This window comes from Somniosus microcephalus, unplaced genomic scaffold, assembly GCF_052327205.1.
Source record: "Somniosus microcephalus isolate GS21.2 unplaced genomic scaffold, FLI_Smic_1.0 unresolved_chr7, whole genome shotgun sequence".
NCBI classification, from domain to species: domain Eukaryota; kingdom Metazoa; phylum Chordata; class Chondrichthyes; order Squaliformes; family Somniosidae; genus Somniosus; species Somniosus microcephalus.
The window spans coordinates 29,373,537-29,388,507 of NW_028225185.1; the positions used below are offsets into that span (position 1 = coordinate 29,373,537).

At 53.9% G+C, this 14,971-nt stretch overlaps 1 protein-coding gene across 1 annotated transcript; it reads right to left on the minus strand.

Annotated features, from left to right (window-relative positions):
- Window positions 1–978: 978 nt before the first annotated feature.
- LOC147086702 (H-2 class II histocompatibility antigen, A-U alpha chain-like) lies at window positions 979–14,323 on the minus strand. Its single transcript, XM_085978857.1, has 4 exons — window positions 14,167–14,323; window positions 9,581–9,844; window positions 7,495–7,776; window positions 979–2,908 (listed from the first exon to the last, which is right to left on the minus strand). Exons 1-4 carry the CDS (start codon window positions 14,249–14,251, stop codon window positions 2,721–2,723), a joined length of 819 nt encoding a protein of 272 aa, XP_085834983.1. The 5' UTR covers window positions 14,252–14,323; the 3' UTR covers window positions 979–2,720.
- Window positions 14,324–14,971: the final 648 nt, after the last annotated feature.

Here is a 14,971-nt window from a genome sequence, read left to right on the forward strand (position 1 = left end):
TATCGGCCCAGTCTACTCAATCTCTCCTCATAGGACAATCCCCCCATCCCAGGGATCAATCTGGTGAACCTTCGTTGCACTCCCTCCAAGGCAAGTGTATGGCCTCATTTACCAGATTATCACAAGTCACTGCACTTTAAAGTAACTCTATGGGCTGGATTTTGATACTGGAGGCGTGTAGGAGGCGGGACTACAACTTTCGGGGTTGTAGTCCCGCCTCCATCAAGTTCTGGCCAACCCACACGATTTTCCCTTGATTGACCTTGTTGAGCCCGCCCAGCGGGCCCAGCAGGCCAATTAAGGGCCACCCGGCAACAGGTGATGTCACAGATTGACATTTCATCTGTCAAGAGCTTTTGATAGATGAAATATCAGTGTTTGACAGCGGTTTGAAGCTGTCAAACACTGACAATCTGTACTCCAAGTTAATTCCTTCCTCTCAGGCTGATTTAGAGATCTCTCCGGAACAGAAAGCTGAATGCTGCAACTTTTGACAGCTGCCGGCCATTCTGCTTTCTGTGCCGGTGAGATGAGGGACTCCCGAGACCTGAGGGAAGGAAGGCTGTAAAGGTAAGTAAAGGTAAGTAAAACTTCTTTAAACACTTTACACACACCAAACACACTTACCTCTGAACTCATGCACCCATCACTCACCTGAACACCGAACATCTCGAACACCTCCAAGCCCTTCACCCCGACGGTCCGCCTCGCTAACTTGGCGTGGTTTGGAGCCGTCGGGAATCCCACACTTCAGGGATAAAAATAGGGATTAGGCCAAAAACTGCCCGTTAACTACCTGTTAATAGGCGGTTAATTGGCACTAATCCCCTTCCAGCCTCGGGGAGGCGGGTCCCAGCGCGGGTCGGGTAGCCGCCTCCTTTGAAACTGGCATGGAGACAGGTTGGGGGCGGGATGGGTTCGGGATCCCCGATTTTGAGATTTTAATCCCACCCACACCTCCAATTTCGCCTCCACGTCCCAATGAAAATCCTGCCCATTGGACCCGAAATGCTCGGAGACGTCCTGAGGATGCGATACGGCATTATTATATAAATACATCGGTTAATTATTCACAACCTCGAGCAATCAGCACCTGAGCAGGACACAGTTCAATACTTTATTTCACGATACGTTCAAAGGTAGCCAACATAATGAGCATATCTCACAATTACAGAAACACTTAGCTGACCTTATCTTGACGGACTGTAATTTCCAAACCTCCATTTCCAGGATCGCAACCTTTTTAAAAATTCGTTCCTGGGATGTGGGCGTCGCTGGCAAGGCCAGCATTTATTGCCCATCCCTAATCGCCCTCGAGAAGGTGGTGGTGAGCCTCCTTCTTGAACCGCTGCAGTCCCGTGTGGTGAAGGTACTCCCACAGTGCTGTTAGGGAGGGAGTTCCAGGATTTTGACCCAGCGACGATGAAGGAGCGGCCGATATATTTCCAAGTCAGGATGGTGTGTGACTTGGAGGGGAACTTGGAGGTGGTGGTGTCCCCGTGCGCCTGCTGCCCTTGTCCTTCTAGGTAGAAGAGGTGGCGGGTTTGGGAGGTGCTGCCGAAGAAGCCTTGGCGAGTTGCTGCAGTGCATCTTGTAGATGGTCCACACTGCAGCCACGGTGTGCCGGTGGTGGAGGGAGTGAACATTTAAGGTGGTGGATGGGGTGCCGATCCTTTGGAAAATGATGACTGCAGTTCCTTTAGATAGCGAGACAGCAACCGTACTGAGAGAGTGCTGTATTGTCAGAGGCGCCACCTGTCAAATGAGGCATAAAGCGAAGGTCGTGCCTGGTTTTTCAGATAGATGTTCAAAAATCCCATGGCACTGTAGGATGAATGAGCAATTCTTCAGGTGTCCCGGCCAACGTTCCTCCCCTCAACCAGCACCAACAAAGCAGCCACCGCCACAGAAATCTGGTCACACCGCATCGCTGCTTGTGGGATCTTGCTGTCTGCAAAGTGGCTGCCACACTTTTCTAAATAACAGCAGCCCCCGCACCACCCAGTGTGCACGTTGCTATGGGATGTGTGTAAGAGATTTACTAACGACTAAAGAAAGACTCGCTTTTCTCCAGCATCTTTCATGACCACCGGACGTCCCAAAGGGCTTCACAGCCAATGAAGTACTGCCCCTCCGACAGTGCGGCGCTCCCTCAGTACCGCCCCTCCGACAGTGCGGCGCTCCCTCAGTACCGCCCCTCCGAGAGTGCGGCGCTCCCTCAGTACCGCCCCTCCGACAGTGCGGCGCTCCCTCAGTACCGCCCCTCTGACAGTGCGGCGCTCCCTCAGTACTGCCCCTCCGACAGTGCATCGCTCCCTCAGTACTGCCCCTCCGACAGTGCGGCGCTCCCTCAGTACCGCCCCTCCGACAGTGCGGCGTTCCCTCAGTACTACACTGGAGTGTTGGCCTGGATTATGTGCTCGAGTCTCTGGAGTGGGACTTGAACCTACAATCGTTCTGACTCAGAGAGGAGAGTGCGACCCCCCTGAGTGACAGCAGACACCGAGACAGGAATAGGAGTAAACTGGTGTCGGAGGAGCAGAGATTGCTAGTGGGGCAGTGCGGCTCTTGTAGACGGGGCAAGGGGATTGCAAAGCGAGGATGAGAATTCTGAAATCGATGCATTGGAACGCACAACTTTGCGTCCAATATCCTGGGAGCGAGCTGGTCACAGAGCGCTAGCGAATATTGCACAAAGTTACAGTCGGTGAGTCCATTTTTCAGGCTGAATCTGACGATCCCTCGCGAGGATTTAGTTGCATCGTCCGAGTTTCCCGGTTGACCACCTTCGACCGGAAACATAAGTAGAGTCCAGCCGCGGTCCCGAGTATTCCCACAATCAGTCCGCACACTAAAACAGCGAGCGGACCTGAATCCTGTTCAGTGTATTCTTCCGGTACATCGGGTTCTGTAATCAAACCACAAGCTTATTGGGAACGGTCTGAATCAGAAATCAGTCGGAAACCAGTTCCAACAGCGAGCTCAGATCCTAAATAACAACAGAAGACGCTGGAAAAACTCAGCAGGCCAGGGGCAACATCCGCGGAGAGAGAAACAGAGAAAACGTTTCGGGTCGAAACCCTTCATCAGAACTGAGAAAAAAAGGCAGGAAATGAAACAGATTAAAAGGCCAGTTTGGGGGCTGGGAAATGGGGGAGGGGATGAAAGAACAAAAGGGAAGGTCAGCGAGAGGTGAAGAGACATTAAGAGATAATCAAGGCGAGACGAGATGGTAATAGGACAGGTAAAGAGACAAAGGATGGCTCTAGATGAGGTGTGAAATGCGCTGGCAGAGTGAGAGACAGTTGCCATGTGGGAGAGAGAGGAAAAAAGGAAAGGCACAAACCAAAAGTGTGGATAAAAAATATATAAAAATATAATAGGGGCCGAGGTTATGATCTGAAATTGTTGAATTCGATATTGAGTCCAGAGGGCTGTAAAGTGCCTAATCGGAAGATGAGGTGCTGTTCCTCGAGCTCAGATCCTACCTCAGACTCCTATCGTGCTTTGTTCTGTTCTATTTCCACTCTTGCCCTTTCCCCCTCCATGTTGGCCTTTATTGCAAGGGGGGCTTGGAGTATAAGAGTGAGGAAGTCTTGCTACAATTGTACAGGGCCTTGGTGAGACCACAGCTGGAGTACTGGGCCCAGTTCTGGTCTCCTTATCTGAGGAAGGATATACTTGCCTTGGAGGCGGTGCAACGAAGGTTCACTAGATTGATTCCTGGGGTGAGAGGGCTGTCCTACGAGGAGAGATTGAGTAGATTGGGCCGATACTCTCTGGAGTTTAGAAGAATGAGAGGTGATCGTATTGGTTTGTCAACGCCTCGATTTTAAAATTCTCGTCCTCCTGTTCAAATCCCGCCACGGCCTCCTCGCACCCCCCCCTCCCTATCTCTGCGACCTCCTCCAGCCCCGACAACCCTCCGAGATCTCTGCGCTCCTCCAATTCCGGCCTCTCGCGCATCCCCCAGATTTCCATCACTCCGCCATTGGCGACCGCGCCAGGGCCCCTAGCTCTGGAATTCCCTCCCTAAACCTCTCCGCCTCTCTCTCTCCTCCTTTAAGACGCTCCTTAAAGCCCTCCTCTGTGTCCAAGCCCTGAAGTAAAGGAAGAATTGCTGGTATTCCAGTCACATTTCTTTTTTTAAGAACTTGCTGCGCCAGGTCTGGGAGTTATGGCAGGATTTACCAGCGGTCCCCGTCGATGCCAATGCGCTGGAGCGTGACCGCGTTACCCAGTGAGCTCAGTGCACCAGTCGTGACAGACTCAAGGATTTTAATACAATCTTCCTGCGATGTTCAGCACGCCCCCAGCCCACAGTGCAAAATCCCGCCAATCGCCTGTCTGCTGATTGCCAATTAACTGGCGGCGCACGGGAGTCGAGTGCGACTTACCCAGCAAGAGTTCGATTTCTCTTTGGGAAGGATGTGAAGGCCCTCGAGAGGGTGCAGAGGAGATTTACCCGAATGGTTCCGGGGATGGGGGATCTTAGCTACAAGTACAGGTTGGAGAAGCTGGATTTGGTTTTCATTAGAGCAAAGGAGGTTGAGGGGTGATTTGATGGAGGTGTACAAGATTATGATGGGTTTGGATAGGCTAGACGGGGAAAGGCTGTTCCCACTAGTTGATGGTACAAGGACTAGGGGACACAGATTTAAGGTTTTGGGCAAGAGATACAGGGGGGGACGTGAGGAAAAACGTTTTTACGCAGCGAGTGGTGAGGACCTGGAACTCGCTGCCGAGGGAAGTGGTGGAAGCGGAGACACTCGATGTTTTCAAGGGGAGACAGGATAGGCACTCGAGGGGAATAAATTCGCAGGGCTACGGGGATAGAGCGGGGGAATGGGACTGACTGGATTGGCTCTACAGAGAGCCGGCACGGACTCGATGGGCCGAATGGCCTCCTTCTGTGCCGTTAGGACTCTATGGGGGAAAAATTCGGTTCGTTAGCGCCTCCAGGGGGAGGGGCGCTAACGGGGGCGCTAGGAAACTGGCGCCCGAGCGCGACGATTTTAGCGCTGCACGCGAAATTGACCAGTCGTTTTACGGCGGTGCTAAACACTACCGCCACGATCTCCTGCGCCCGCAGATCGTGACGTCAGTCGAGCGTGCAACGCCCCAGACCGGATATTGAGTCGCGCCCCTGCCTTAGCGCCTGCCGCTAGCAACGACAGGTAGAGGGGGGGCGCTATTTAAAGGTGGGCGCTTCCTGCCTTTTTTTGTCGGAAATATTTTTGGTTTTAACGCTGTCCTACGGAGTTGTGGCTCCTCCGCACCATTTTTGGAGCTTCCTCAGCGCCGAGCTCTTTCCCTGCGCCGATCCATTGGTGCTTCCAACGCAATTGCTTTCGAGGTTCTCTCCAGGCCGAGCTTCAAGGCTGCAGTGAGCAGGCAATGGCTGGCCAGCAAGGTGACCCCTCCCCTTCAAGAACTGGACGGCGCTGGTCTCACTGGCTTCCATGGTAACGGGCATCGCCTGACCTGAGCTTCGGGAGCGCTCTGAGGTAGCGGCTCATTCCCTGACGTTAGCGCATTAAGAGAGGTGTGCAGCGCCTGATTTAGCGCTCCAATCACCTCCAGGGGGGGCGATAGAGACGAATTTTGCAGTCGGAGGTGATAATTAGCGCCGGGCGCTAACACAGAAACATAGAAGATAGGAGCAGGAGTCGGCCATTCGGCCCCTCGAGCCTGCTCCGCCATTCAATGAGATCATGGCTGATCATCCAAATTCAGTACCCTGTCCCTGCTTTCTCCCCATATCCCTTGATCCCTTTAGCCTTAAGAAATATATCTAACTCCTTCTTGAATATATTTAATGAATTGGCCTCAACTGCCTTGTGTGGTAGAGAATTCCACAGGTTCACCACTCTCTGGGTGAAGAAATTCCTCCTCATCTCAGTCCTAAAAGGCTTACCCCTTATCCTTAGACTGTGACCCCTGGTTCTGGACTCCCCCACCATCGGGAACATCCTTCCTGCATCTAGTCTGTCTAGTCCTGTTAGAATTTTATAAGTTTCAATGAGATCCCCTCTCATTCTTCTAAACTCCAGCGAGTATAAGCCTAATCGACCCAATCTCTCCTCATACGTCATTCCTGCCATCTCAGGTATCAGTCTGGTGAATCTTCGCTGCACTCCCTCCATGGCAAGAACATCCTTCCTCAGATAAGGCGACCAAAATTGCACACAATACTCCAGGTGTGGTCTCACCAAGGCCCTGTACAACTGCAGCAAGACATCCTTGTTCCTGTACTCGAATCCTCTCGCTACGAAGGCCAACATACCATTTGCCTTCTTAACCGCCTGCTGCACCTGCATGCTTACCTTCAGCGACTGGTGCACAAGAACACCCAGGTCTCGTTGCACTTCCCCTTCTCCCAATCTGTTGCCGTTCAGATAATAATCTGCCTTCCTGTTTTTGCCATCAAAGTGGATAACCTCGCATTTATCCACATTATATTGCATCTGCCCAATCACCCAGCCTGTCCAAATCATACTGGAGTTTCTCTGCATCCTCCTCACAGCACACACGCCCACCCAGCTTTGTGTCGTCTGCAAACTTGGAGATATTGGCCTAGAAATTCAGTGGCCTGCGCCACCAGTTTGCGCCCAAAGAGGGCTTTAGCGCCACTGTGCAAACCTACCGCGATATTTAGCGGGGCGCTAATGGCGGCGTTAGCCATTAGCGCTGCGCCGCCACCGATGACGTCATCGGTGTGCGCAGCGCCCCGCTATCGCCCCGCTGGCCATATTTGGTTGCTGCCGCCTCGCCCGCGCCGGCCGCAAACAGCGACCGGTACACGGGGCCTACCTGTGCCGGTACTGGGGCGAGTTAAGGTGGAGGTGCGGCCGGCCGCTTTTTCGGCGCCCGCCTGCCCGCACCTCCTTCCCCGGCCTCCTACACCCCCCCCCCCCCCGCGGCATTGCAGGCTGTTTCCAGAGAGCCCGGCACTTCTCCTTGGTGCCGGGCTCATTTTCCGGCACTCGCGAGCGGGGATCGCGCTGTTGCAGGCACCTCCCCCTTAAGAATGAGAGGAAGGCCTGCAGTACCGCAGGCTGCCGTGCCGCAGCGGGTGGCGCTGCGGCAGTTTACACGCCGATATTCAGTTTCAGCGCCCCAAGCGGGGCGCCGAAACCCTTGTTTAGCGGCCGGCTTCCACTTGGGGCGCTGAAACTGAATATCCCGCTGGCGCAAGTGGCTCCGCGCGCAGCGGTAATTCCGGCGCCCAGGCGACCTGGGCGCCCCTAACTGAATTTCCAGCCCATAACATCTAGTTCCCTTGTCTAGATCATTAATATATATTGTGAATAGCTGGGGTCCTAGGAACGATCCCTGCGGTACCCCACTAGTCACTGCCTGCCACTCGGAAAAAGAGCCATTTATTCCAACAAAGGACCCGTTTATTCCAACAATAAACTTTGCGCCTGGCCGATATTAGCGGGGCGATACCCAATTTCCCCCCCCCCATGACTCTGTGACCAAGACTCTTACCCCAGTAGGTGACCGTCTCCTCTTTACTGGTGCCGTGAACCACCTTGCAGGAATAGATGTCTCCGGCCTGCGGCTGGATCTCGGCGTAGCGGAGCGTTTGAAATCGCCAGTCTTCACCGAAGGAGAGCCGCGAGGAGTTCGTCTCACCGGGGAGAGCCTCCTCATTCTTGTACAGCGTCATGTTAAGCGCCGGCGGGAATAAGCCGCTGACCCAGCAGGTCAGGACGTTTGTCTGCCCGAAGACCACGGGTTTCTCCGAATAAAGGAAGAGCTCGCCGATTTCTGAAAAGACCCAATAGAATATTTCACCGTAAACGGGCAATTAACGTTTCTCGTCACCTATCCCCCCACCACCCCCCTGCTCACCGGAGGTGCTGACCCAGGTTGGAGTTACCGCACCACACCCGTCTCCTATCGCCCAGTGTGAGCAATGTAGGGACAGCGAGACGGAAAGAGACCATCTTGTTCGCCTTCTACCGCCCTGGTCGTCGCACCGTACAACACATCATAGAATCATAGAGATTCACGGCACAGAAGGAGGCCATTCGGCCCCTCGCGTCCGCACCGGCCAAGAACGAACCATCCAGCCTAATCCCACTGTCCAGCTCTCGGTCCGTAGCCCGAGAAGGTGTAAGTGGACTCTTGGAGTTTAGCAGAATGAGAGGTGATCTCATTGAAACATGCAAGATTCTGAGGGAGATTGACAGGGTAGATGCTGAGAGGCTGTTTCCCCCCTGGCTGGAGAGTCTCGAACCAGGGGTCACAGTCTCAGGATAAGGGGTCGGCCATTTCGGACTGAGATGAGGAGGAATTTCTTCACTCAGAGGGCGGTGAATCTTTGGAACTCTCTGCCCCAGAGGGCTGTGGAGGCTCAGTCGTTGAGTCTATTCAAGGCCGAGATCGAGAGATTTTTGGGGAATCGAGGGATATGGGGATCGGGCGGGAAAGTGGAGTTGAGGTCGATGATCAGCCATGATCGCATTGAATGGTGGAGCAGGCTCGAAGGGCCGAATGGCCGACTCCTGCTCATAATTTTTATGTTCTTAAGGATGTGAAGGCCTTAGAGAAGGTGCAGAAAAGATAGACTAGAATGATTGCAGGGATGAGGGACTTCAGTGATGTGGAGAGACTGGAGAAGCTGGGGTTGTTCTCCTTGGAGCAGAGAAGGTTAAGGGGAGATTGACCAGAGTGGTACCAGGGATGAGGGACTTCAGTTGTGTGGACAGACTGGAGAAGCTGGGGTTGTTCTCCTTAGAGCAGAGAAGGTTAAGAGGAGATTGACCAGAGTGGTACCAGGGATGAGGGACTTCAGTGATGTGGAGAGACTGGAGAAGCTGGGATTGTTCTCCTTAGAGCAGAGAAGGTTAAGGGGAGATTGACCAGAATGGTACCAGGGATGAGGGACTTCAGTGATGTGGAGAGACTGGAGAAGCTGGGGTTGTTCTCCTTAGAGCAGAGAAGGTTAAGGGGAGATTGACCAGAATGGTACCAGGGATGAGGGACTTCAGTGATGTGGAGAGACTGGAGAAGCTGGGATTGTTCTCCTTAGAGCAGAGAAGGTTAAGGGGAGATTGACCAGAATGGTACCAGGGATGAGGGACTTCAGTGATGTGGAGAGACTGGAGAAGCTGGGGTTGTTCTCCTTAGAGCAGAGAAGGTTAAGGGGAGATTGACCAGAATGGTACCAGGGATGAGGGACTTCAGTGATGTGGAGAGACTGGAGAAGCTGGGATTGTTCTCCTTAGAGCAGAGAAGGTTAAGGGGAGATTGACCAGAATGGTACCAGGGATGAGGGACTTCAGTGATGTGGAGAGACTGGAGAAGCTGGGGTTTTTCCCCTCAGAGCAGAGAAGGTTAAGGGGAGATTGACCAGAATGGTACCAGGGATGAGGGACTTCAGTTGTGTGGAGAGACTGGAGAAGCAGGGATTGTTCACCTTCAGGGGCAGGTCTTGGACAGGAGACCGTCTCTCCCGGTGGCCTTGCGGGTTCGTCCCCTGCGGAGGTCCATGACCTCACTGAGTAGCAGCACCGCCCCCCCCCACCGCCCCACCCCACCCCACCCCCACCGCCCGATGCCGACTCACCGTTCAGAGGGCGCGAGTTGTTGGTGAGAGCTATCATGTCGTGCATGAATTGCTGCTGTAACTTGATGGTGTTGGCCTCATTCTTCTCCACCACCTCGTCGAGGAGTCTGTGGTACTGCTCCAAGCCTTTTACCAGGAACTGGATGCTTGGCAGCGTGCTGTCGTAATAAGCCACGGCGTGGTCTTCGGTCCTGATCGCGCCCAACATCTCCGGCAGGCTGGGATCATCCGTGACGTATAAGGTGACCAGCACCTTCCCTTTCACTGAAGGAGAGAAGAGCATCACTTTTTCTACCGGTAGCATAGTCATGGAGGCCCTTCGGCCCATCGTGTCCGCGCCGGCCATCAAGCCCCGTCTATTTCAATCCCATTTTCCAGCACTTGGTCCGTAGCCTTGTATGCTGTGGCGTTTCAAGTGCTCAACTAAATGCTTCTTGAATGTTGTGAGGGTTCCTGCCTCGACCACCCTTTCAGGCAGTGAGTTCCAGAGTCCAACCACCCTCTGGGTGAAAAAGTTTTTCCTCAAATCCCCATTAAACCTCCTGCCGCTTACCTTGAAACGATGCCCCCTGGTTATTGACCCCTCTACTAAGGGGAAAAGTTCCTTTCTATCTACCCTATCGATGCCCCTCATAATTTTGTACACCTCAATCAGGTCCCCCCTCAGCCTTCTCTGCTCTAAGGAAAACAACCCCAGCCTGTCCAGTCTCTCTTCATAGCTGAAGCACTCCAGTCCAGGTAACATCCTGGGGAATCTCCTCTGCACCCTCTCCAATGCAATCACATCCTTCCTATAGTGTGGCGAACAGAACTGCACACAGTATTCCAGCTGTGGCCTAACTAGCGTTTTGTACAGCTCCATCATAACCTCCCTCCTCTTATATTCTATGCCTCGGCTAATGAAGGCAAGTATCCCATATGCCTTTTTAACCACCTTATCTACCTGTCCTGTTGCCTTGAGGGATCTATGTACATGCACACCAAGGTCCCTCTGATCCTCTGTCCTTCCTAGGGTCCTACCATTCATTGTGTATTCCCTTGCCTTGTTAGTCCTCCCAAAATGCATCACCTCACACTTTTCAGGGTTAAATTCCATTTGCCACTGTTCTGCCCATCTAATGAGAGAGTCGTGTTACAGGATTAGTAATCCCAGAGGCCTGGACTAATAATCCCGGGAGACGTGAATTCAAATCCCACCACGGCAACTGGGGAATTTAAATTGAGTTCGCTAAATAAATCTGGAATAAAAATCTAGTGTCAGTAATGGTGACCATGAAACTATCGCATTGTCGTAAAAACCCAACGGGTTCACTAATGTCCTTTAGGGAAGGAAATCTATCGCCCTTACCCGGTCTGGCCGATACGTGACTCCAGACCCACAGCAATGTGGCTGACTCTTAACTGCCCTCTGAAATTATAGAATGGTTACAGCACAGGAGGAGGCCATTCGGCCCGTCGAGCCCGTGCCGGGTCTCTGCAAGAGCGCTTCAGCCAGTCCCACTCCCCCGCCCTTTCCCCGTAGCCCTGTGAATTTCTTCCCCTCAGGTACTTCTCCAATTCCCTTTTGAAAGCCACGATTGAATCTGCCTCCACCGCCCTATCAGGCAGCGCATTCCAGATCCTAACCACTCACTGCGTAAAAGAGTTTTTCCTCATGTCACCTTTGGTTCTTTTGCCAATCACCTTAAATCTGTGTCCTCTGGTTCTCGACCCTTCCACCAATGGGAACAGTTTCTCTCTATCTACTCTGTCCAGACCCCTCATGATTTTGAACACCTCGATCAAATCTCCTCTCAACCTTCTCTGCTCTAAGGGAGAACAATCCCAGCTTCTCCAGTCTCTCCACATCACTGAAGTCCCTGATCCCTGGTACCATTCTGGTCAATCTCCCCTTAACCTTCTCTGCTCTAAGGAGAACAATCCCAGCTTCTCCAGTCTCTCCACATCACTGAAGTCCCTCATCCCTGGTACCATTCTGGTCAATCTCCCCTTAACCTTCTCTGCTCTAAGGAGAACAATCCCAGCTTCTCCAGTCTCTCCACGTCACTGAAGTCCCTCATCCCTGGTACCATTCTGGTCAATCTCCCCTTAACCTTCTCTGCTCTAAGGAGAACAATCCCAGCTTCTCCAGTCTCTCCACGTCACTGAAGTCCCTCATCCCTGGTACCATTCTGGTCAATCTCCCCTTAACCTTCTCTGCTCTAAGGAGAACAATCCCAGCTTCTCCAGTCTCTCCAGATCACTGAAGTCCCTCATCCCTGGTACCATTCTGGTCAATCTCCCCTTAACCTTCTCTGCTCTAAGGAGAACAACCCCAGCTTCTCCAGTCTCTCCAGATCACTGAAGTCCCTCATCCCTGGTACCATTCTGGTCAATCTCCCCTTAACCTTCTCTGCTCTAAGGAGAACAACCCCAGCTTCTCCAGTCTCTCCACGTCACTGAAGTCCCTCATCCCTGGTACCATTCTGGTCAATCTCCCCTTAACCTTCTCTGCTCTAAGGAGAACAACCCCAGCTTCTCCAGTCTCTCCACATCACTGAAGTCCCTCATCCCTGGTACCATTCTGGTCAATCTCCCCTTAACCTTCTCTGCTCTAAGGAGAACAACCCCAGCTTCTCCAGTCTCTCCGCATCACTGAAGTCCCTCATCCCTGGTACCATTCTGGTCAATCTCCCCTTAACCTTCTCTGCTCTAAGGAGAACAATCCCAGTTTCTCCAGACTCTCCACATCACTGAAGTCCCTCATCCCTGGTACCATTCTGGTCAATCTCCCCTTAACCTTCTCTGCTCTAAGGAGAACAACCCCAGCTTCTCCAGTCTCTCCGCATCACTGAAGTCCCTCATCCCTGGTACCATTCTGGTCAATCTCCCCTTAACCTTCTCTGCTCTAAGGAGAACAACCCCAGCTTCTCCAGTCTCTCATAGAATCATAGAAATTTACATCGCGGAAGGAGGCCATTCAGCCCATCGTGTCTTTGCCGGCCGACAAAGAGCTCTCCAGCCTAATCCCACTGTCTAATTCTCGGTCCGTAGCCCTGTAGGATACGGCGCTTTGAGTGCACAGCCAAATACTTTTTAAATGTGACGAGCCTCCCTCAGTACTGCCCCTCCGACAGTGCGGCGCTCCCTCAGTACCGCCCCTCCGACAGCGCGGCGCTCCCTCAGTACCGCCCCTCCGACAGTGCGGCGCTCCCTCAGTACTGCCCCTCCGACAGTGCGGCACTCCCTCAGTACTGCCCCTCCGACAGTGCTGCGCTCCCTCAGTACTGCCCCTCCGTCAGTGCGGCGCTCCCTCAGTACCGCCCCTCCGACAGTGCGGCGCTCCCTCAGTACCGCCCCTCCGACAGTGCGGCGCTCCCTCAGTACTGCCCCTCCGACAGTGCGGCGCTCCCTCAGTACTGCCCCTCCGCCAGTGCGGCGCTCCCTCAGTACCGCCCCTCCGACAGTGCGGCGCTCCCTCAGTACCGCCCCTCCGACAGTGCGGCGCTCCCTCAGTACTGCCCCTCCGACAGTGCGGCACTCCCTCAGTACTGCCCCTCCGACAGTGCGGCGCACCCTCAGTACTGCCCCTCCGCCAGTGTGGCGCTCCCTCAGTACCGCCCTTCCGACAGTGCGGCGCTCCCTCAGTACCGCCCCTCCGACAGTGCGGCGCTCCCTCAGTACTGCCCCTCCGACAGTGCGGCGCTCCCTCAGTACTGCCCCTCCGCCAGTGCGGCGCTCCCTCAGTACCGCCCCTCTGACAGTGCGGCGCTCCCTCAGTACCGCCCCTCCGACAGTGCGGCGCTCCCTCAGTACCGCCCCTCCGACAGTGCGGCGCTCCCTCAGTACCGTCTCTCCGACAGTGCGGCGCTCCCTCAGTACCGCCCCTCCGACAGTGCGGAGCTCCCTCAGTACCGCCCCTCCGACAGTGCGGAGCTCCCTCAGTACCGCCCCTCCGACAGTGCGGCGCTCCCTCAGTACCGCCCCTCCGACAGTGCGGCGCTCCCTCAGTACCGCCCCTCCGACAGTGCGGTGCTCCCTCAGTACCGCCCCTCCGACAGTGCAGAGCTCCCTCAGTACCGCCCCTCCGACAGTGCGGAGCTCCCTCAGTACCGCCCCTCCGACAGTGCGGCGCTCCCTCAGTACCGCCCCTCCGACAGTGCGGCGCTCCCTCAGTACCGCCCCTCCGACAGTGCGGTGCTCCCTCAGTACCGCCCCTCCGACAGTGTGGCGCTCCCTCAGTACTGTCCCTCCGACAGTGCGGCGCTCCCTCTGTACTGCCCCTCCGACAGTGCGGTGCTCCCTCAGTACCGCCCCTCCGACAGTGCGGCACTCCCTCAGTATCACCCCTCCGACAGTGCGGCGCTCCCTCAGTACCGCCCCTCCGACAGTGCGGCGCTCCCTCAGTACCGCCCCTCCGACAGTGCGGTGCTCCCTCAGTACCGCCCCTCCGACAGTGCGGCACTCCCTCAGTATCACCCCTCCGACAGTGCAGCGCTCCCTCAGTACCGCCCCTCCGACAGTGCGGCACTGTAGATACAAGCCGGTCCTTTCCTTTGCTCCTCACCCCCCATTCAAGTTAAAGCATCCGCAGTGACGCAACCCACCGAAAGCCGAGCCTCCTCTCCCGGGACAGGCGAAGAGGAGCGAGACAGCGAGCGAGATGGAGGCGATGGAGCGTCCTGGCATCATCCCTGCTTCCTCCTCCTCCTCCTCCTCACAAGATTAAAAGCGGAAAGAAAGCAACACTTCTAACGAACCTAATTGCGAAACCGAAAGCCAGGCAATGTTGAAGAGAGAGAGAGAGCGAGTGGGCGGGGGCTCAAATAGGAAGTGGCCCAACCGGTTAATCCAATTCCAATTCCAATTCAAATGCTTTATTGGCATGAAAGTTTACAGAGAACCATATTGCCAAAGCTTACATAGCAAAAAGGTACAGTTTTCCAACATTCTGTAGGTGTCAATCGATTTGACATTTGTTGGTTACATACAATATTACTTTTAAACAATATTAATTTTAAACAGTCTTTGTACTTCATTTGGTACGCTCAATATTAATTTTAAACAGTCTTAATTTTTAAACAGTCCTCAGGTTGTGACATGTTGTTACATATTTGGCCCCAAGGTATGGTCTGTCTCCTTCTCCTAGGACTAATCTCAATTTTGACAGGTCATCCAATTCCTTGAAATCTGGGGTTGTTTGGCTTAGCTTGTTGAATAATATGTTTCTTGATGTGTTGAATTTTTCGCATTTTAGGAGGAAATGCATCTCTGTTTCAACCTCGCCGGCCAGACATTGATCGCATATTCTATTCTCTCTAGGCTGCCAGGATTTCTTGTATCTGCCTTTTTCAATTTCCAGTTGGTGGTCGCTTAGTCTGTACCTGGTGAGGGTCTGTCTCTGTTTTGTGT

Bases quoted from the DNA above. Each gene is read 5' to 3' on its own strand.
- LOC147086702 (XM_085978857.1), bottom strand. From the start codon at position 14,251: ATGATGCCAGGACGCTCCATCGCCTCCATCTCGCTCGCTGTCTCGCTC. The intron at 7,777-9,580 runs GTGAGTCGGCAT...GGGTCTTTTCAG, and splicing joins CAACTCGCGCCCTCTGAACG to AAATCGGCGAGCTCTTCCTT. The intron at 2,909-7,494 runs GTAAGAGTCTTG...GTTTGATTACAG, and splicing joins GGAGACGGTCACCTACTGGG to AACCCGATGTACCGGAAGAA.